This window comes from Rhinolophus sinicus, linkage group LG06, assembly GCF_036562045.2.
Source record: "Rhinolophus sinicus isolate RSC01 linkage group LG06, ASM3656204v1, whole genome shotgun sequence".
Taxonomy (NCBI): domain Eukaryota; kingdom Metazoa; phylum Chordata; class Mammalia; order Chiroptera; family Rhinolophidae; genus Rhinolophus; species Rhinolophus sinicus.
Window position 1 is genome coordinate 134,291,837 of NC_133756.1, and position 21,281 is coordinate 134,313,117.

The 21,281-nt window shown below is 48.9% G+C and overlaps 1 protein-coding gene across 6 annotated transcripts in view; it reads left to right on the top strand.

The window, feature by feature from the left end:
- Window positions 1-21,281, top strand: part of SLC6A5 (solute carrier family 6 member 5) — a 51,445-nt gene that overhangs the window by 15,449 nt on the left and 14,715 nt on the right. For all 6 annotated transcript variants that reach the window (XM_074336135.1, XM_019742625.2, XM_019742624.2 and 3 more), the window contains exons 6-12: window positions 2,936-3,077; window positions 5,323-5,455; window positions 10,474-10,608; window positions 12,375-12,478; window positions 15,123-15,247; window positions 20,237-20,349; window positions 21,067-21,198. In XM_074336135.1, the coding sequence (XP_074192236.1) occupies window positions 2,936-3,077; window positions 5,323-5,455; window positions 10,474-10,608; window positions 12,375-12,478; window positions 15,123-15,247; window positions 20,237-20,349; window positions 21,067-21,198 (884 nt within the window). The remainder of the gene's footprint in view (window positions 1-2,935; window positions 3,078-5,322; window positions 5,456-10,473; window positions 10,609-12,374; window positions 12,479-15,122; window positions 15,248-20,236; window positions 20,350-21,066; window positions 21,199-21,281) is intronic.

Genomic DNA, 21,281 nt, shown 5'->3' on the forward strand with positions numbered 1-21,281 from the left:
GAATTTTAATTAAACGATTCCTTTTTTTCCCCCTAGCCTTTTATGTGCTTTCATTTATTAATAATTGCCCGAGTGAAGAGAATCCCATTCGAGCAGCTTCCAATTTAGCGCAATCATTAGAGCTGTTCTTTGTTCAGGGTTGCTGGGCCGCAGAGCTGTCTGATGACTCGGCCGCAGGCTGACCTGAAGGCGCGGAAGCACGCTTCTGCCATCCAGTGGTAGGAAGGGATATTGCAGGAGGCTTGAGGCTGCAAGGAGCTCTAAGGCAGTGCGGCAGGAACGCAGTGACCTTGTATTGCCCAGTCAGCAGCAATCCAGAGACACTCTCTAAGAAAGCTGCCCACGCTTCACAATGGCAGCTTTGGAAGCAAGCGCTTTGGCATTTGTCCGCACGCTAGCGATCTCTTCAGTCTTAGGGGATGAACGTACTTTTTTGGCAGGAGGGCGAGAAAGAACTAACGTGCTCAGTGACAGAAAATGGCTATGGATGTGCTTTAATTGTCTTCATTCAGGTCACTGATGGGGGAAACAACAGATGCCTCCTCAGTAAATATTTGACAGTTCTTAGTTTGGAATCCCCCTGAGACTCTGTTACTTGATTAGATTAAAGACAGATCATAGTGAATAAGAAGGTATTTTGAGGACTCTAAAAGCAGTGGTTCTCCACCCCAGCAGATTTTGCAGGAGACATTTGGCAATGTTTATAGACATTTTCAGTGGTCACCGTGGGGGTGGATGCGCCTGGCACCTACTGGGCAGAGGCCAGGGACAAGCTCCACCACAGAGAATTATCTGGTCCAAAAAGTCCGTCGCACTGCCACTGGGAGCAACTCTGGTCTAAACCAATCAGAAGGAAGGGATTCTTATTATAATTGTTTTAACTTTTATCCACTCTTATGGGATGTTCTGGGGGATGTGCAGGAGGTAATTGGTGGCTGGCAAGTAGGACTGTGGGAGGTGATGCTGAGGAGTGAGGTGCTCACCCCATAAAAAGGTGTAGTGACGACCGACTTCTGGCCAAGATTCATCGAGTCCACCTGTGTGCTAGGCGTTGTGTAAAAGCTTTTCATCTGTGATCTCACTGAATTTAGTTCTCTCATGGATACAACGGTTATCAGCAAAATGGAGGTTTGGACAGCTAAAGGAACTCATCTACACTCTCAGGGCCAGTGGGACTCCTGGACCTATAGTCATTCCCACTTTGCTATTCCGCAGCGGGCGTACATCGGGAGTCTACGTGCCAGATCTAAGCTAATGTGTTTTTTTGTCGGCCCACAGTATTTACAAACAACTTGACGTTGTTGCCAACATTTTAAAATGGAGAGATTTCATGTAAATATCCAGATTTTCTGCTTTTTTTTCTTTCTTTCTTTCTTGCCAGCACACATGGAAAAGTATCACACGGATTGGCTAGAGTACCCTGGGGCTTGCCGGAGTCCCCACCTCTCCTTACTAGCCTCCATCTTATGCCTTCCCCATTTGTGTCACCAGCTTGGCCTCAGAAGGTGTTTGAGTTCATGAGCCCTGCTCTCTGTTTCACAGTAGAGCAGTTAAGAGCATGGCCTCCAAAAAGAGAGTGCCTGTTTGCCTCCTGGTTTTGCTCTATGACCTTGGCCCCAGAGAAGTATCTTCATCTGTAACATAGAGATAATAACAATACCTACCTTGAAGGGGTGATAAGAGGCTTCAATTAGTTAATACACGTAAAGCACTTAAAAGAGTACATGGTAAGTGCCATATAGCTGTTAGCTGTTGTTACTGTTTCTTTTTGCTCCTTTATAAAACAGTATCCTTTGGGATTAATCCTGGTGGACTCTATTTAAAATATCTGTCAAGTGATCAGTATTTATAAAGCTGTCAGAGAGGCATTACAATGTGGTTAGAAAGACAAGCTTTTTCCTGTTTAAAATGAGGCTAATAGTATGCACCTTCTGGGTTTTATGAGGATGTCACAAGAAAATAATTATTAGTGTCCTTAGTATGTCCACGGCTGGACATACTAAGACTCACATGGTTAGTTCCCTCTCCCCGTTCCAGCCTAGGTCGGGCATCCTCAACCTTGGCACTATTGGTGTTTTGGATAATCCTGTGTTGTGTGTGTGTTGGGGCGGGGGACTGGCCTGTGCACTGCAGTGTATTTAGCTGCATCCCTGGCCTCTACCCACTAGATGCTAGTAGTACCCTGTCCTCCAGATGTGACAACTGAAAATGTCTCCAGACATTGCCAAGTGTCCCCTGGGGGACAAATTCATCCCAAGTTGAGAATCACGGTGTGAGGTCTTGCTGCAGGCTTGCAAGCACATGGCACAGTTGCTGCCTCTATTAAGCCCTGGGAGTGTGTCAAAAGCACATGTTGCATGTATTGTAGCGTCCTTACTATATGGCAGCCATTGTTCAAGGTGAGTCGTTAGGAAGCCCTCTGTGGCAGGGGCTCTTCATGCGGTTTGCTTATGTCCAATTAAAGTCATCTGTGCAAGCCACTTCTTTTCTGTGGAATCAGAAGGATCTGGATTGGAATCCTGATTCTCTTCCTCATTAGCTGTGTGATCGCAGCGGAATTAATTAACCCCTTTGAAGCCTTTCCCTCATTTGCAAACCAGAGGGAATCGTACCTATTGCATAGGCTGTTGAGAGCCTTGAATGAGACAATGCACGCCCAGAGTTAAAACGCTTAGCACAGCGTGCACCACAGAGAGGGCTCTAGGAATGAGAGCCGCTGTTACAGTACAAAGCACTGCTCTAGGGCTCCGTCATGAGTAAAACACAATTCCGTCATGGATCTTCATCTAGCTTTGCTCACTTACTAGTTTTTCCAAGTTACTCTCCGATATTTGGCAAACAGTTTTGGCTTTTGTTTTTAAAATTGCTGGAAAGACACATGCGTATGTTTTCTCTACAGTTTCACTATGCTTCCATTCTGCCCTCTCCTAAACAGATTCCTGTGTCATCAGTGACCACCCCAAAATACAGATCAAGAACTCGACGTTCTGCATGACTGCCTATCCCAACTTGACAATGGTTAACTTCACCAGCCAGGCCAATAAGACGTTTGTCAGTGGGAGTGAAGAGTATTTCAAGTAAGATGGGTTTCTTTTTCTTTTTCTTTCTTTCTTTCTTTCTTTCTTTCTTTTTCTTTTTTTTTTTTTTGGTAACTGTCTAAGAGAAACCCAGTGAATTAATAATGAACACATAACTTGTAGATCGGAGGTGTGGTTGGCCCGAAGGGCATGTTGCCTCTCTCCCTCCCTGCTCGAGTGATCAGGGAGGGAGATTTTATCCCTGGTTTGGTTTCTGAGAGTAGCTTGTTGTACCTCTGGGCCTGCAGAGGAGAGTTGGCTGAACGTTGGTGGGAACAGAACCTGTGCTGCTGCAATTCATGATGTCGATGGCAAAAACATCACAAAACTTGTATCCAGTGTGAGCTAAGCAGTGGGCTAGTTTTTTTTCGTTTTTTTTCTTTCTGTACTTGCAAAGGGAAGAGATGCAGAAGGTCAAAAGACAAATCATGGTCAAAGATTTAAAGAACGAAACAATCTTTTGAAAAACAGTTTGGCCTTGGTGGTGTAGTTTTTACCTCTGTATTGCCAGACATTGACAATCAATCTTCAGGGATACTGGAAAATCCTCAGCCACCACAGGACAATTTAGTAAAGTTCAGGGAATCATTTCTTAAGGGAGACCAATGAAGGCCGAGTCCAACAGAGGGTAAATAATGTTCTCTGGTTAAGCCCTGAGTTGGGGGTTGTCAACTCAGATGTGCTCGGGGGTTGGCAGGGAGGTTTGCCAGCTTGCCAGGCCAATGAGTGAAGTACGAGGGGTGATCAAAAGATATGGTGAATGTATAAATGATAAAAAAAATGTATCACAGTAAAAGACACATTGCTATTAATCCTCCTCAAAATACTCCCCCTCGCTTCAAACACACTTATCCCATCATTCTTGCCACTTTTTGAAGCACTTCTGGAAGTTCTCTTTTGTGAGTGTCTTTACTTCATCCTCCACCATGATAACGCTCTGTGTCACACATCGCTTCTGGTATATGGCAATTTCTGTCAAATAAAAATGTTACGATGTGTCCTCATCCACCTTATTCACTGGATCTGGCACCGTGTGACTTCTGGCTCTTCCCCAAAGTCAAAATGACTATGAAAGGAAAATGTTTTGAATCAATTCAGGACATTGAGGCAGCCATGACAGTGCCACTAGACACTCTCAGGTTGCCTCAGGGATTGAGACTGAAAGAGGCTCTTTCACCACAGAGCATGGTCCATCCCTGTTCTGAAAACTGTGGCTGTGTCCTGCAGGTTGTCACTTGCTAACTGTCTGGAGGGGAGCTGCCTTCAGGCCTTTCAGCAGGTCAGAATGTTCTGGACCATCATTTGTGCAGTCCTGTAGAGCCTGGGTTCCGGCTGGCCCTTGGCTCATGTCACAGAAAACCACCAACCTACAAACGCAACACTTTCACCCAGGATGCATGACTCCTGCCTCCTGTCTCTAGGAGGGAGGCTGCTTGCCCACCTTCCCACCAGGCTACAAGTGACTGCCAGGGATGTGGGGGTCATCAGGCAGGCTATGGCTTCTTCAGCATATACACAGGCTGTCAGCAGCAGCTACAGGTAAACAGCAGCCCCCTTCTCTCTGCAGCTGGTGTCTGTCTGTCTTTGAATATGGTCTTTGACTAGTTCCAGCCAGGCTGCTTTCACATTTTAGCCAACCTCAGCCTTGGGACATGCCCAGTGCCACTTGAACTAAAATGCAGAGCAGCATTTTCAGTCATTTAACATAATGACCTTGTACTGATTTTCAAAATTTTTAAATGATACAAATACTATTGGAATACTTTCTTATAAAAGAGTACAATATAGAAAACACACAAATATCATCCTTGACACTTTAGAGTTTCCATTAATGATGTGACCTTCTATAAAGATAACAACCTTGGCAATGCCTGTTGGGGGGCTGTCCTGGGACTCCCAGTGCTGTTGGATTTGTTGCATAGCTTCTGGGGCAGCTCCCGATGATGGTGGAGCTGACGTAGTCTTGTACAGAGCCTGTCCTGGGCCCTCAGTGGCCTGCCAGCACATAATGAAAAGCAGGGTAAATCCAGTCAATCTCTGCAGACAGCGGTGGGCAGGAGGCCAGATCTGAGAATCCCTCACCACCTGATCTGATCAGATCCCTGATGGGGAGGGTGGGGGTGCTGGAGTTTGTTCAAGGCTGCTGGCTCTGCTGGGAGATTAAAGCCTGCGGACAGTCACTTTCCTCCTCTCTCTCTCTCTCTCTCTCTCTCTCTCTCTCTCTCTCTCTCTCTCCTACTCTTAGGTACTTTGTGCTGAAGATCTCTGCTGGGATTGAATATCCGGGAGAGATCAGGTGGCCCCTAGCCTTCTGCCTCTTCCTGGCTTGGGTAATTGTGTATGCATCTCTGGCAAAAGGAATCAAGACTTCGGGAAAAGTAAGAACTTGGACTGATCTAACAGAAAGCTCTGGGCCGCCCAGGGGTGGTTGTGTGATGAGCAGGTAACGGAGCACAGGGACGAGGTGAGACGTGGGGGCGGCTCTGGTGCTGGCCCTGAGTAGCTGTGGACCTTGGGCGCGTGACTTCACTCCTGTCAGTAAAATGCGACGATAACACCTGTCTTGCAGGGCTGTTTAAAGGATTAAATGAAACACATGGACGTGTGGTGGGGGTGCTGTGATTAGTTCCTTCCACTTCATTCAGCGGATGGGACGTCCCTGGTATGATTCCGCCCCTCTCCCTGAACTCTACAATTAGTGCTGCTGGCTGGCGTTTTGCCTCTTGGTCTGGCTGCCAGGTCGGTTATTGCTGCTGCCAAGAGGCTGGAAAAAGACCCAGACTGTGAAGTGGATCCCTCCCTCCTCATTCCCGACCACCATTTCTCAGCCTTTCACGCCCTTTGCCCCACCCCCAGCCCAACACTCTTCCACCCCACGCGCCCCCAGCCCTAAAGGGTAACAACCCCACAAGTGGGATCTTGGTTGAGCAAATACTTGGTGACTCTTGCTGAGCAATAGCCTCTCTGAGACGATGGAACTCCCACCCCAAGCTCAGTTCCAAAGCCCAGAAGCAAGGACTGCAGGAAACCTCAGAACACGCGTGGGTGCTGCTGTAAGGGCCACGGTGTTTTTATTTATGTGGGCGATGTGTTAGGATGGTGTTACAACCAGGTCTTTCCCTTGATTTCACACTTCATCCTTGGTGCTAGGTATTATGGGCTTTCTAGAATGGGACTTTCTGAGCAGCCCCAAGCAGGGAAGTTTTTCTTTGAGATCTGCTTAGATCTAACGTATCTCTGCTGCATTGAGAAAGGTTGCCAACTAGGGATCCACGATCAATTTTTGTTCACAGTGAGGAATAGCTCCATACGTAATGACCCTGCCCTGGAGTGCAGCCATTAATCATGGAGTGTTGTTTGGAAGCCAGGGTGAAAGCACTGGCGGAAGCTTCTTCTCGTGACAGGCTTCCTCGTGATGGAAATTCCACGGACACCATCATGCCTGAGCAGCAGGGATGTCCTCCTCCTGCAGTAAGATAAGCTCGGCTCCTCTTGCTCAGGGCCCAGGACACCAGGATGACCAGTTGCTTCCTATGAGATCCCAGTCTCCCTCTGAGCAACTAGAATTCCAGAGGCAGGGGTGAAAAGTAGGCAGCCTGAAGGTCAAATGCAGCCCCTCCGACCTCAGGGTTTGCTCTGCTTGAGTGCGTTGGCAACAACACAAAGCTAACCTAATTAGCTAGCACAGGCTGGTGAGGCCTTACCTTACCACCTGTGCTGGGCTCCCACTGTGAGGAGAATGTGGCCAGGTGTCAGGCCAGCAGGCTCAGATCAACCAGTTATTGTCACTCCTGCCAAGTGTAATTCATTACTGTTCAAGTTTAATTCCTCTGACAGTACATTCTCAAACAGGTGCATTCTGAAGCCGCCCCCCCCCCCCATCCTCCCCCAAACACGGGGACTAGCTGGCATAAAGCCTCCACTTACACCTGACTCAGATTTAAGGCATTGCCCAGGGTTTATAAACCAAGCTGTGGGCCCTTTCAGTTCAGCAGGGTCACCATCTACAAAGCGAGGGCACCATCCTATACACCACGGCCAGGACCTGGGTGAGGTAAGCACGTCCCTAAGGTGTGAAATTTCACGTGGTGCAGAGGCTCAGGTGCCTGCATGTGCCGGGTTGCGGCTGCCTCCTTACACTGCAACCTCAGTGCCCCACTTGCCTCTTCCTGATCCTGGCCCTGCCTCCCTCATTTCCCATAATGTGCCCGTAGAGGGGTGTTAATGGAAAGAGCAAAAGCGTTGGAGTTAGAAAGCTTCAGCTTTGGGTTCAGACTGGTCAGGTTGGTGCCTTGCCCTTGCGGCCTCTCTTCTCCCCAGCCCCGTCTCACAGCTGGAGGGAAAGCCGGGCCATCCTGGGGCGGGTGGTTTTCTCCTGAGATGTCCGATGCTTTTGGGTTTCATAATGTCTGCATGGAAGGGCTTCACTTAAGGAGAAGAAGGAGAGAAGCAGGTCTGGCAGGAATAGGAGGGAGCAGGCTGCCTCACCCCCACAGAGTAGCAATCCAAATGCTTCAGGGCGTGGGGGGAGGGGAGACTGCTGTGAGGGGGGCGGGGAAGAGGTCCCCTGGTCAGTGGAGGACGTAGCAGTGCAGAGAAAAGGAGGCCAGCCCATCCCTGGTCTATAGCCAGAACGGAGGAGTTCACCCTCGATGGAAAACTGGTTTTAGAGGAAGAAAGAACTCCTCATCTTTCAGGTGCTGAGGCCCAAATCTTCGGGGTCACCCTTGCCTACCCCCACCCTCTATTCCACACTAAATCAGTCATGAAATTCTGTTGGCTCTTCCTGCAAAATACACCCAGTGCCTGACCATTTGTCCCAGCTCCGGTGAAATAGCCTGGTGGCAGCCATCATTGTCCCTTGCCTGGATGGCAGCCGTGGCCTCCTAACAGCTGTCCCTGCTTCTCCATTTGTGTCCCTGCGTATACTCGCAACATAGCACCTGGTTCAGTTCAAAGATTCGATCATGTCACTCTGCCCAAATTCTGGCAGCAGCCCCCATTTCTCACAGAGTGAAGGCCCCACAGAGCTCTCCAGGGTCTGTCCCCTGCCCCCCCTTCTGACTTTCTCCCCTCCCAGTGCTACCCCCCAAGCCACACTGGCCTCCTGGCTGTTCCCAGAAGTCAGGCACAGTCCCTTAGTGCCTTATTCCAGCTGTTCCCTCTGTCTGGAATGTTCTCCCAGATTCCCAGTGGGCTCAATCTCACTTCCTTTAAGGTCCTGGCTGAGTCCTCAAGGAGGCCTTCCCTGTCTGCCCATTTTAAGGTGGCCATCTTCCCAGCATCCCCCTATCCTGCCCTCCCGCCCCTTTACTCTGGTCAACTTTCTCTTTTCCACTCATCACCTTCGAATATGCCACAAATGATATTATGATTATTACTGGTTGTCTATCTCTCTAGCTACAACATAAGCTGTTTGAGGGCAGGGGTCTTTGACATGTTTACTGAGAAACCCCAAATGCTTAATGAAATGACCCCAAGAGTTACATGTTATGCTCAACCCTAACCTTCCCCCGACCGACAACCTGCTAGTCCCCAGATCGGTCCTCATCCCCTGGAATCCCAGTGCCTGCCAGTCACTGCCATTCCAGAGCCCCTCTTGACAGGCTGTGGAGTCTGTGCAGCCAGTGGGGTGGGGTCTGTCTCCCTCCCAGGAGGCAGGTGTTCCAGGGGCCCTGGGCTGGAAGACTGCAGATGGGGATGGCATGTCTCTGCACCAACAGTGCTCGCTCAACTGGCTGTACATGCCCCCCCCCCCCCCCAAATCAGAGAGGGTTTGGTGGCCCGGGATGGGAGCTTAACCTCACCCTTCCGAGTGTCTTTTAATGCACTTTTGGGATGAAACCGGCTTGTGAGCCTAAGGTTGTCAGTGTTATTCAATTTAGGACTGGTGAGTCCCAGGCAAGACTGAAGAGGCACTTCTGCTTCTAGTGCCTCCAGGTCTGTACCATTTTGAATGGGTTGTCCCGTTGTGCTTTTCCTGCAGCCCTGTGAGGTATATGTTGTTGTTATCGCCACTTTGCAGGTGAGGAAACAGATTCTGAAGGTTAAGTCCCTTCCCAAGGTGACCCAGATAGTAAGTGCTGGAGCTGGGATTTGAACTTAGGCCTGTGGGGCTGGGGAACCTGAACTCGCACAGTCTGCTCTTCTCTCCATCTACCAAGGCCTTATCCCAAGCCCTTTTTTCACCCCCAGGTTTGATTGACAGATAAGGAAGGAAAGTGTCTCCCACCCATCCCCTCCAACCATAGTCCTCCAGTTCTGCCGATGTTACCTCCCAGGTGTTTCCTGACTCTGGTCCCAACCTCTTGTCCAGGGGCATCCTTTGGCTGACTTTCTAGGCCCCCGTGACATAGTCTCCTGCCATGTCTCCAAGGCCCTTCCCTCGCTCTCAGCCTCAACTGGATTCTATCCTAATAGTGAGTGATTAGAGCTTTGCCCTCACACACCTGCTTGCCCACTGTCTTCCTTCACCTTCCCACCTCGCCTCACCTCCTTCAGTTGCACTTGGACTCTGAGATCCAGCTCATGTGGCATCTTCCTGAATCTTTTAGTTTACTCCCAGGTGGAGCACAGTGCCGTCTCCTGGTCTTCAGAATGTCCTGTGTGTGTAGTTTCTCCCCTAACGCAGACACTGTCTCTGGGTCTTCTAGGTCTTCCCTTCATCTATGTGCATCTCGTGTCTGGCCCAGTGCCCAGTGCATAGTAGGCCCTTGGTAAAGACTCATTGAACTTACCTGTATTTAATGTCCACCTATTATCAATCAGACACTATGCTAGGGGTTCATTTTAATCCTCACAATTATTTATGTTTAAGAAAGGTGCTATTGTCCCCGTTTACAGATGCAGAAACTGAGATGCAGGGAGCTTAGTAGCTTGTCCAAGTTCTCAGGGCTACTCAGTACCAGAGATGCAATTTCTTTTAAATCTAAATGTGTGTAATTCTAAGATCAGGGTCTTTTTACCTCACTGGGTTGCCTTACTTACGATGTCTGTATAAACAAGGATGGAAGGCTCACGCTAAAAGGATTCATCTCTAATGGTGGAATTTGGGGCCACAAGCAGAGGGTGGCATAGGAGTTAAGGAGGAGGGAGGCAGCCTTCCTTCCTCAGTGGTTCCTGGGGGAGTTGTCCACTCAGCAGCTGGGTGGGCTAAGATCTTTCCTAGCCACTCACCCCACAGCCTTGGGTGTCCTCTCTGATTTACCTTTGGTCCCAGTGCCTTTCCCGTGACCCCAGCCCTGGCAGAGTTTGGGGCAAACTACCTGGATGCCCTCAGCATCCGGGGCTCGTTTCCAGGTGACAGACCCCACTCTGCCTCTGCTGAGGCTCCTTCGGCACGTTCCGCAGGCGGCAGGTGTGCTCAATCCGTCTCTCTGTTGGATGGTTTTTCCAGGTGGTGTACTTCACGGCCACGTTCCCATACGTCGTGCTCGTGATTCTCCTCATCCGAGGGGTCACCCTGCCTGGAGCTGGTGCTGGGATTTGGTATTTCATCACACCTAAGTGGGAGAAACTCACGGATGCCACGGTGGGCTTGTGCTTTTGTTTACAAAACGTGTGTGTGTGGGGAAACGGCACACGGGGATGGGTCCCGAGCTGGGACACTGTTTGCCAGAAGGGGTCAGACCTCCTCCCACAGGGCATCTTGCTGTTTCCTTTTACAAGGTCCTGAGCATCTTGACGCATTACGCGCTCAGGAAGTCTTCAGGGAGAAGTGGGCACCTGGGGTTTTTCAGTTTCCTGGAATAGTTGTCCTACATCTAGGGTAGCAGCAGAGGCCGAAGTGAAGAATGAAACCCCATGAATAACTGTGAGTGACCTCACGCCGCTTCTCTGTTACTAATTATAGTGTATAGGAAATGGAGTTTTGCTGATTGGAAAATAACAGCGCTTAGGCAGACCACAAGCGATTCTAATTTAAAGAGCTCAGACTCATTTGAGTACCTCTGGCACGCTGACAGAGCCAGCACGCACTTGCCTCGTCCCTTGGCATATTCTGTACCAGCACATCTTACTCTAAAATTCCCAGTCCTTTAGGTTTTAAAATGAGGGGGTGAGTGTTTAATAAGAAGTGAGTTTTCTCACCTTAAAGAAATCTATGTGTTTCCAGAATATGTTAAGAGCACATAGCTCAGATTGAGTTTACACATAATGGAAAACCTCCAAGTGATGACAAGATACACAAGAGAAAAGTTTCTTTCACTTACACGCACTAAAGCAGCCCAATGGGTTGGGCGGCTCTGTAGGGTCATTAAGGGCCCAGGCTCCTGTGTTTCTGTCCCACCATCTTCAGTGAATAGCTTCCATATGGCTGCCAGAGCTCCAGCCATCGTATCAGCATTCCAGGTAGCACAAAGGGGTGAGGAAAGGGGTGGAGATAGGCACCTACCCTCTCTTTAAAAGTGGGGGAACCCTGGAAGTCCCACATCATATGCGGTTTTCACATCGTTGGCCAGAAACTAAATCATGTGATTATCCTCTCCTAGCTGCATATCTCCTTGAGGCTGGGAGGTGGTCCTTCAGCTGGAGAATGGCCACCTTTACTTGAAACCACAGCTTTGTTACTAAGGAGTGTGGGAGAATGGATACCAGGGGAGGCCCCGACTTTGCTGGCACATGCTCAAATGGTCTCTCTGCAGATTTTAAACACAATTTGAACACCAGATTTAATTTATAAAAATGATAAGAGATCCCTCATATAAATCAGATAACTCTCTAGCTCAAAAACTCTTGAGAGGCCTTCTGGGGTTTTATGAGGACAATTAAGAGAAATCACCAAGAGAACCAAGAGACTATGTCAGCCAAGTTCAAGAAGGATGTGGCACCATAAAACCCACTGGGCGGTGGCACAGGGGTTGCTTTCCTAAGATGAGGGGCTATAGAATTTCCGACTTGCAGTAGCAGTTGTAATCTGTATGAATAGCAATTAAAAAGGTTTATCCTTTATATCCACGAATATATCTCGCTGCTGCAAAATGTGTTTTGAGGGTGTATGCAGCGAAATAAAGGGTTCTCCCCTTCTGTTGAGTCTTACACGGTAGGGAACAGACGCATGAAATGTGTGTGTGCCGTTGATTGAGTTCCTCTCCTTTGATCAGAATGGCGTTGAGATCTCCCGGGTAATATCCCGCCTTTTTGGCTTCCAGCACAAATGATGGGTGTTTCTCATTCACATCGGTGCAAAAGGCATCTTGTCCCTGACTGTTTCCCCTGGGGAGATGGCGGACTCCCCTTCCATAGGCCAGCCTCTTCCAGTGACCTTGACACTTCTTCTTCTCCCCTTTTGCCTCCCAGGTGTGGAAAGATGCTGCCACTCAGATTTTCTTCTCCTTGTCTGCTGCGTGGGGAGGCCTGATCACTCTCTCTTCTTACAACAAATTCCACAACAACTGCTACAGGTATGTGGAGGCGCTTCAAGTCCCAGAGGTGGCTGGTGAGTGGGACTAGGACCTGGGGACAGAACAATGGGTTGAAGCATCAGACACGTGAGGCCACATCCTCACATTTCACCTGAAGTAGAACCAGAGTTTGCTCTGGCGTAGGTGAAAGCCACTGCTAAGGCCCAGATGCTGGCTTCTCGTGGCCTGGACCCCAACTTGCACTGCTGACTTGGACACATGGGATGGAACTGAGCCTCTCTGGAGATGTGTCCCGGGACAGTCATTTTGTAAGCTGTCTAGTCCTTGGGTCTAGTCAGATGGTAGTCACTGATGAAGTATGGTCGTTCAGTCACTTGATAAATATTTTTTAGAGGCTCCCTAAAAGAAAAGAGAGCCTTGGCAATGGATTTGGTAATTACCTCAGTGGTGGGGATCCTGTCACAATGTGTACATATAGCAAATCATTACGTTGTATACTTTAAATTGAATGGAATTTTATTTGTCAGTTATACCTCAGTAAAGCTGGGGGAAAAAAAGCAAACTTTGAGTCCCCTCCCAAATCTATTAATCAGAACGTCTGGAGGGGGAGCGGGCCCAGGAATCTACATATTCAGACAGGATCCTGAGGTGATTTTGATGATAATGACATTTGGGCAATGTGATATTGGGGGGGGGCTCTGGAACCCCAAAGACCTGAGAGAGCCTGGACAGCTCCTGGGGGAGATGATATCTGAAAGTTAAATTTGTCTATGACAGGCAATAGGAAAACAAGGCCCGTCCTCTGGTGGGGCTGATAGAAAGGAAGGAAAGAGAGAGGGAAGGAGGGAAAGCAGGAAGGAAGGAATTACTTTTGAGTTATGACTTCACCATTTACTAAAACTCCAAGATGTGGGCAAGATGCTTCCCTTCTCTGAGACTCTGTTTTCTCATCTGTGAAATTCATATTATAATATTATGTTGAGGGGTAAGAGATGATGTATGCAAAGATGTAAGAGAAACATTTTGCACATAGTAGGTGCTCAATAAACCCCAGTTGCTATTATTATTATTATTATTATTATTATTACTGTAATATGAGATATTTTGTGAATCAAGAAGAGAAGAGTATAATTCAGCTGTGGCCTAGGATGGCTGGCATCACCTCACAAAAGTGAGCTCTATCCAGGGCCCGATTTCAATGGGTGCAGGGGAGGAGGGAATGTTTTCAGGTGACAGAAACAGCTAGCGGGAACAAGTGTGCCGCTAGGGATGTGGGCAAGAGTGGGTCAGTGGGTTGAGAGCAGAAGCTGGAGACGTCCTTTCTATTAGTTTACTAGAGTTGCCATCACAAATACCACCGAATGGGTGACCTAAACAACAGAATTTTCTCCGTTCTGGCAGCTAGAAGTCCAAGGTCAAGGTGTCGACAGGGATGGTTTCTGTGAGGCTTCTCATCTTGCCTTGTAGGTGTCCACCTTCTCTCTCTGTGTCTTCACCTGGTCTTCCCTCTGCACGTGTATGTGTGTCCTAATCACCTCTTCTTATGAGGGCACCAGTCGTATTGGACTAGGACCCACCCTAATGCCTTCCTTTTAACTTAATCACCTGTTTAAAGACCCTCTCTCCAAGTACAGTCACATTTTGAGGACCTGGGGGGTTAGGATGTCAACACACGCATTTCAGGGGCACACGGTGCAGCCCCAAACAGCTGGAATGCCAGACTACGGTCTTTGCGCTGCTTTGATTACAGCTGCTCATTAACTGATGACCCCAGAATCAGGCTGAACACCGTCCAAGGGGCCAGCATTGCTCTGTGCTTTGTTAGAAACGAGGCTGTGTGACGTGGCAGAAAGGACATGGGCCTGAGAGGCAGGGAACCTGGATTCAAATCATCACCTCCCGTTAATTAGTCTATTACCTCCCCCTGGGCCTCTGTTTCCTCTCCAGTAAACTAATGGTCCAGCCAAGACGGGTTGTTTCCTGAGCACTTGCTCTGTGCCAGGCTCTGTGCCATGCAGGCACCCTCTCGTTCTGTCCTCATGACAACAGCAAGGGAGGTAGGGTCGTTGCCACTACTTAAAATCAGAGTGGAAAGAAAGTGACTTGCTCAAGATCATGCCCCCGCTAACATGTAGGTGAATCAGGATTTGAATTTGGCCCTGAGGCTCCATCTAACTGACGTTTCTTGAGTCTAGGATGGCTGGACAGGGCAGGCTAGGGCCCTGGAATAAAAGTGGAGCTCTGGCCTCTCCCCTCCTCTTCCCCCTTCTCTTCTCAGCTGGGGGGCCCCAACGCCAGGCTGTCTTTATACCGTGGTGGCATTTCATGGTCTCACTGCCTTCCTTTCTCTCATCCATCACTCCTGTCCTCAAAAGGCCCTATCCTTTCAATTCCTGCTCTGATGGACAGACTTGCCTCTGTCACTGCAATGAGGGGAGACCTGGTTCTGCAGCACGTGGAGCCAGAGGACGGTTTGGGGAGATCTGTTTGAGCCATTTGGTGCTTATAAATTCAGCCTATGGGAGTCTGTGGTTAGGGCTGGTTGTTCCTTTCCTTGTGAATAAGAGAAAACGAGGCCAGCCTGCAGTGCGCATGTGTTTAGAAATGGCATTGTGTGCCCCTCCCCTCGTCCCTTCCTACTCACCAAGCACATCTAACAGCCATCTCTCGTTTCTTCTTCCAGGGACACCCTAATCGTCACCTGCACCAACAGTGCCACGAGCATCTTTGCCGGCTTTGTCATCTTTTCGGTGATTGGCTTCATGGCCAATGAACGCAAGGTCAACATTGAGAATGTGGCAGATCAAGGTACAGTGTAGTTGTCACCTTGCCGTTGCAGGGCAGGGTCCAGGCTCACGTCACGAGATCCTAATTTATGCTCTTCTGGGAAGTTAGCCTCTGGAGCAGGGTCGAGGGTAGGGCAGCCTGGGTTCCCCTTTGCAGAGGGACAGAGATTTTCTCAGCAGAAGCTCATGCAGGGTTAGGGCCGGCCAGTCCCTAACCATAGGCCTCGCTATAAAAGCCCGTGTCCACTCCCCTCTCCCCTGCTTCATTTTCCGTCTTCCCTCTTCACTCAGCTCCAGCCTAAGTCAGGTCTACCCCTGTTCCTCCCGTTAGGTGTGGGTGGAGGATTCAGCAGGCACACCACTGTCCCTGGAACTGCAGAGGGCACAGCCTGCTGTAGGACGGCGCTCCTTGCAGAGGACTCTGTAGAAACCGAGCGCTAATGCTTCATAAAAGCATTGACTTCAGAGCAGCCTTTTCCTGACAAAGCACTTTCCTGATGGTTAGGTCAAATGTGCTGTCAGGGCTTTCTGCTTAGTTAGCAAGGCAGACCTGCAGATCTTTTTTTTTCACCCCCAGGTGGAGGAAAGGTTGGATGGTGGCAGTCAAAGGGATGTAGAATAAATGTTTATTCTCTACCCAAGTCCTCACTATATTCATGGCTAACATTTGTGTGGTACTTCCGAGTTTACAGCCAGCTTTCATTTATATCTCATTGAATCCATATTTCTAGCACACCATTTTGCAGAGTGTTTAATATTTGTATTTAACTCTATTTCCACCCAGCGTTGTTCTACAAAGGATTTGGGTGTTGAGTAGATTTTCCAGGATTTGGGAATTTCATTGTGACTACTGTCTACCATTATCATTCTGTAATTAGACATTCAGGGGATGGCTCAGTGTGGGGACCGTGCCAGGGGCTGTGGGGACATGATTGTGGGCCCTAGACAATCCAGGGTGTGTACCTGTGAGTGGCTTTTCTGTGTAGTCATCTTTCTTCGAGCCCCCTGCAATTCTCAGATAATAGCTCAGATACAAGCACATGAGAAAACGAAGCCCTAGAAATGTCATCTTCTTGGTGGGCTGCTGGGTCTCTCCTGGCTCCCCAAGGATAATTAATTACTGCATCGGTGGTGCGGATGGTGCACTGCTGGCCTCAAAGAGTTAAAGAGCCAGCATATTCCAGGGGGGTAATTATCTCTCCCTGGAGAGTGTGAAACCCAGGGGATGTTTGGTTCTGTAGCAGTGCACTAAATTAGAGGAGCTGAGCCGATGCCTCTCCCATTGAAAATTCTCAGCTCCCTGGGGGGCAGGGAGAGAAAGAGACGGGAGAGAAGGCTTTGTCTCCAGGGGTGCTGTGCCACCCCAGCGGTCCTCCTCAATTCTTCCAGCAGAGCAGCTGGAGTAGGTAGGTAGGTCCTGCCCCACTGTCTAGCAGATCTGAGGTGTTTTGTTATTTTTGTGACACTATTGAGCTCAGTGTGAACCAGTGGCCGAGTTGCCAGAATGATTCATGAGACATGGGCCACATGAGTGAGCTTCTGAGCAGCTGAGCTCTTTCCTGCCCCAGGAAAGGGATTTGGGGGACACATGTTATTAAAACCCAAATGGAATTTGGTTTTTCCTTTACATAGGAAGCATCAGACAATTGCCTGTGTTTCTCTCTGAAATGTTCCCTTTCCAGATTTTCGCTTCCTCTGATTTGGACAGGGAGAAGAGCACTTCGACCAGGTTCTAAGGTGTTGTGTTAATAACGGATAGTTTCTCATTGTCACCAGCACAGGGACAGTGGGCGTCATCCCCACAGGGGAGGAAGCAGTGGCCCGTGAGGCCTTCTCCCAGACCCTGAGGGGCAGCTGGCCCTGCTCATCTGCGTTTGCTTGCATTCTTCTATGTGCTTTACAGGCTTGTCTGGTTTCCCTGGTATAATGGGGGTCTGACGAATATAGAACAGAGATTTTGGGTCTGGCCTGCATTAAATGCCAGCCCCACTCCCTCCTAGCTGGGCAAGATTGGCATATAGGCACGCAGTGCATTTTTGCTGACTCAACATTAGTAACTTCATTTTGGTCTTTAGTCAAAAACAGGTTCTCTTTAATGACCTAACAATATTTTGTTTACTGCTCCCTTCTAAGGGAGGCAATTTTATCACAGTCATTACCCCAAATCTTGGCCATATTAGAGTTTTAGGGGCCCGAGAGTGGGATGGGTGATGAGACCAAGCTGTCCTCTCCTTTTACAATGAACATAGGGAAGAGGCATGTTCTTCTCGAGGCATCTACTCCAGAAAAGCACCTTCCTGGAAAGCCAACCTTTTAGAATCCCCTCCCAGTGAGCAGGATGTCTACCTGTGGGGCGGTGACTCATGGTCAAGCCCAACCGGAAGCCCTACCAAGATACTCATCCAGCTGCAGAAAGACTGGGTGAGACCAGAGTACATGGGCACAAATGTGAGTGTGGTATTTAGAGGTCACAGGTCTAGGTGGTCCCCGTCAGGTAAGCAGCCCACTAGGAAGTGCTGCCTTGGTTCCCTTGCCCCCTAATAGTTCAGAGACCTGTTAATCAAAATGAACACTCTCAAATAGGCCTGACCATCCAGGCATCTATCTGTTGCCTGGATGCCAACCCTTTTGCCCAAAGGCACAAGGGTTCAGGTGGAATAGCCTCTCAGAGCTCATCCATTTGTGATAGGTTTCACGGCCAAGTTGCGGGTCTTGACATATTGCATTGACCAGAGCCCCTGGCTGTGTCTTTAGTGGCTCTCTAGGATGAAGGATGCTGTCCCCGTAGGTCTCTGGGGGCCTGTCCAAGTTGCTGGCATTCAGAGCCCCTTTGGTCCCCGCTCATGGGAAGAGTAACAGTGTTCTGTGCTTCCTGAGTTCTCACGGTGTCCAGGCATTCTTCTGCGCCATTTATCAGCACCTGTCATTCTCACAGAAACTTGATGAGGGGAGGTCCTGTTATCTCCACTGTATGGATAAAGAAACAGTTTTGTCCAGAGAGAACAAGTCTTACCTAAGGCCCCAAAGCTGGTAAGAGGCAGCAGCAGTTTTCCAGTCCACGAGGAGTGGAGCCTGCACTCCAGCGACTGAGCTGTACTGCGTACCAGTGGGTTTAGAGAGAGACAGGACTTGGCCTCTACCAGACACATGGGCCTCATCTGAGGGAAACTCTGCTGTAGCTCAGACAATCCATCTTTTGAGGAAAAGGGAAATCTGAACTCAACAAAATAATGTACGAAACGTAATTTTAAGATCCACTCCCCAGCCATGTTGGATGAATGGAGTTTGCTGAAAATGACGTCTTTATCTGTGTACTGTAGGGGGCAGCTGAAATGGAAGCAGGCCGCATATTTTGAAATCACTGTCTCCCTGAAAAAGCAGTGAAGCCCAAAGGACTGAATCCTGTTAAAGCAGTCAGCCCAGGGCCTCCGATAGTGGCCATTTCAACATCTCGAGTCCACTTTATGGTCCGACTGTTGCGAGAGCACTGAACTGCCTTCCTCGGCGTTCTGTGTTCAAGACTGCTTTTACACTATAGTTTAATGCAGACTTTTCTTTTATGGTTCACAGAGGGAGCCTTCCAAGGCTGGGTCTACCGTCTGCTTAATAAATGCATAAAGCAGGGGTATCTGAGGCATTCGGGGCTTTTTTCTTGAAATACCCCAAGACCCCGGGCAACACTGGGATAAATTCCAGTTTAAAAAGTGCTGTTGTGCTTGAGGGGCAAAAATGCCAGTTGCTGCGATTTCTGGTTTCTAGACGTGTGCTGGCTGCCGGTTATCCCAGCATTCACTTGTGTCTGTCCATTATTTAGTTTTATCCTTACAAGGAAATTCATAACGGACGAGGTTTAGCCATCTTGAGTTACGTAGTCTTCCTAGTGAGGTCATGAGGCAGACGGGAATCGCTGGCAGGGCTTCATGACGGCAAGGAAACTGCAGCACAGATATCCTCCTCCGAGACCACATGCGGTATTCTTTGGAAACCCTGAATCAGAACTGCTAGCTTCCAAGTTCATTGTCCACTCACAAGAAAAGCTGATAGTCTGCAAGTGTTGATGATGTGTGAGGCATTATTTTCACTGCTTTGCCTTTGTTTTCTCATCCGTTCTTCATAACTGCTCTGTAAGGTACCCTATTGGTATCCCCATTGTACAGATGGGCAAAATTGAGGCTCATGAAAATTAAATAAGTTGTCTAGGGGTACACAGCTGGTAAGTCATGGAGTCTGAATTTGGACCCAGATCTGTCTGATCTCTCAACACTTAAGCGCTATACTTCATCACCTGTTAATTACCCCATGGACTGATGTATCCCCCTGCCCCTTTACCAAGCCTTTGTAGGGCAAGATCCTAAAAGCATTACATTGATTCATGTTTTATGTAAATGGCTTCTCCTGGAGGAGTGAGTGGGAGGAAGGGTAGTTGGGGGGGGGGCGAGGGATGATGTCATTCTGGGAGAAACCTTTAGAACAGGGTTTCTCAACCTCAGCACTATTGACATTTGGGTGGAATAACTTCCTTGTGAGGAATGCCCCATGCTGCTAAGCATCCCTGGCCTTAACAGACTAGACACCAGTAATCATCCTCTGACATCCCAGTTGTGAGAATCAAAACTGTCTCCAGACAGTGCCAAATACCCCCGGGGTAATCACCCCTGGTTGAGAAGCACTATTCTAGAGGGTAATTATTATATTCTCCTCCCAACACGTCCATACAAAGATGGGGGCTTTGTGTTATTTGCATGGCACAGTGCCTAGCCTTGGGATCTGAATCTCTGCCTTGGCACTAGTTTTGAGCCTCTCCTCTGAGTTCCCCAAGATGTGGACTTTCCCTTTAAGGAGCTTGAGGTCTAAGTGGGGAAATGGGTGGAGATGAGTAAAAAATGACTGTAGGCAGCAGCATATACTCAGTACCAACTCAGGATCTCAGTAGAGAGAGGGCCCTGTGGGTTTCCAGGAAGAGGATCCTGGAGCTGGGCCTGTCTGCACTCATTGTTCTTGTTCCTTCCAGGGCCAGGCATTGCATTTGTGGTTTACCCAGAAGCCTTAACCAGGCTGCCCCTGTCTCCGTTCTGGGCCATCATCTTTTTCCTGATGCTCCTCACGCTTGGACTTGACACGATGGTGAGCGCCGTCCCCTTCCATCCCTGCTCCTGGGTCCTGCATCCAGCCTGTAGCAGGAGGTGGGCTTAGCAGTACCTGAGCTTTTCCCTCCAGCTATACAGGGATGATGAGGTACCTGCCCAGGGCTCAGGATAACCTTGTGTTTGTGGGTGACTCGTGTGATGGTGCTGAGGAGCCATCCTCTCTCCCTTTATTTCGCGCTCTCCATTCTCCATGCAAGGTTTAGCCTGTGTACTTCCTGCTTTGGTGTCAAAACAAATTCTATGGGGCTGGATAAGGGAAAATAATATGAGTTTTAGGGAAATGGCCGTGGGGCTGAGCCTACTCCAAATCATGCTGACAGGCGCTCAGAGTTTAGTAGTTGGGTGTAAAGAGGATTTTCCCTCAAGTTGAAGATCAAAGGCAGGTACACTGGAGGAGAGGAATTTACATCTCATGAATACAAAGTGAAGCTTCAAATATCCTGATGGGTGAGTATGAGTGCAGTCTCTGGAGGCCGGAGATACAGGTTTTAAAGGTTATATCCTGCGTGGATTCTCCTAACTGGCCTTGTGTGCTGGACCCCAATAAGCCCTTTTAGTCCCATCAAGAGACGGCAGTTATAAAAACCAAACCTAGCACAGATACCACTTTGCCTGGTGGAAAACACAAAGGCTTGTTGGAGCCTGCTGGGTTGGGTGGGCTGTCTCAGATGCCGCTTTCCTATAACCATTCCAGTTTGCCACCATCGAGACCATAGTGACCTCCATCTCGGACGAGTTCCCCAAATACCTGCGCACACACAAGCCGGTCTTTACTCTGGGCTGCTGCATTTGTTTCTTCATCATGGGCTTTCCAATGATCACTCAAGTAAGTTGGGATGGGTACAGATGGGGGGGCCTCATGGCTATCCATCCTTTTACCCTTAGCTCTCAGACCTCATAAAACAGCCA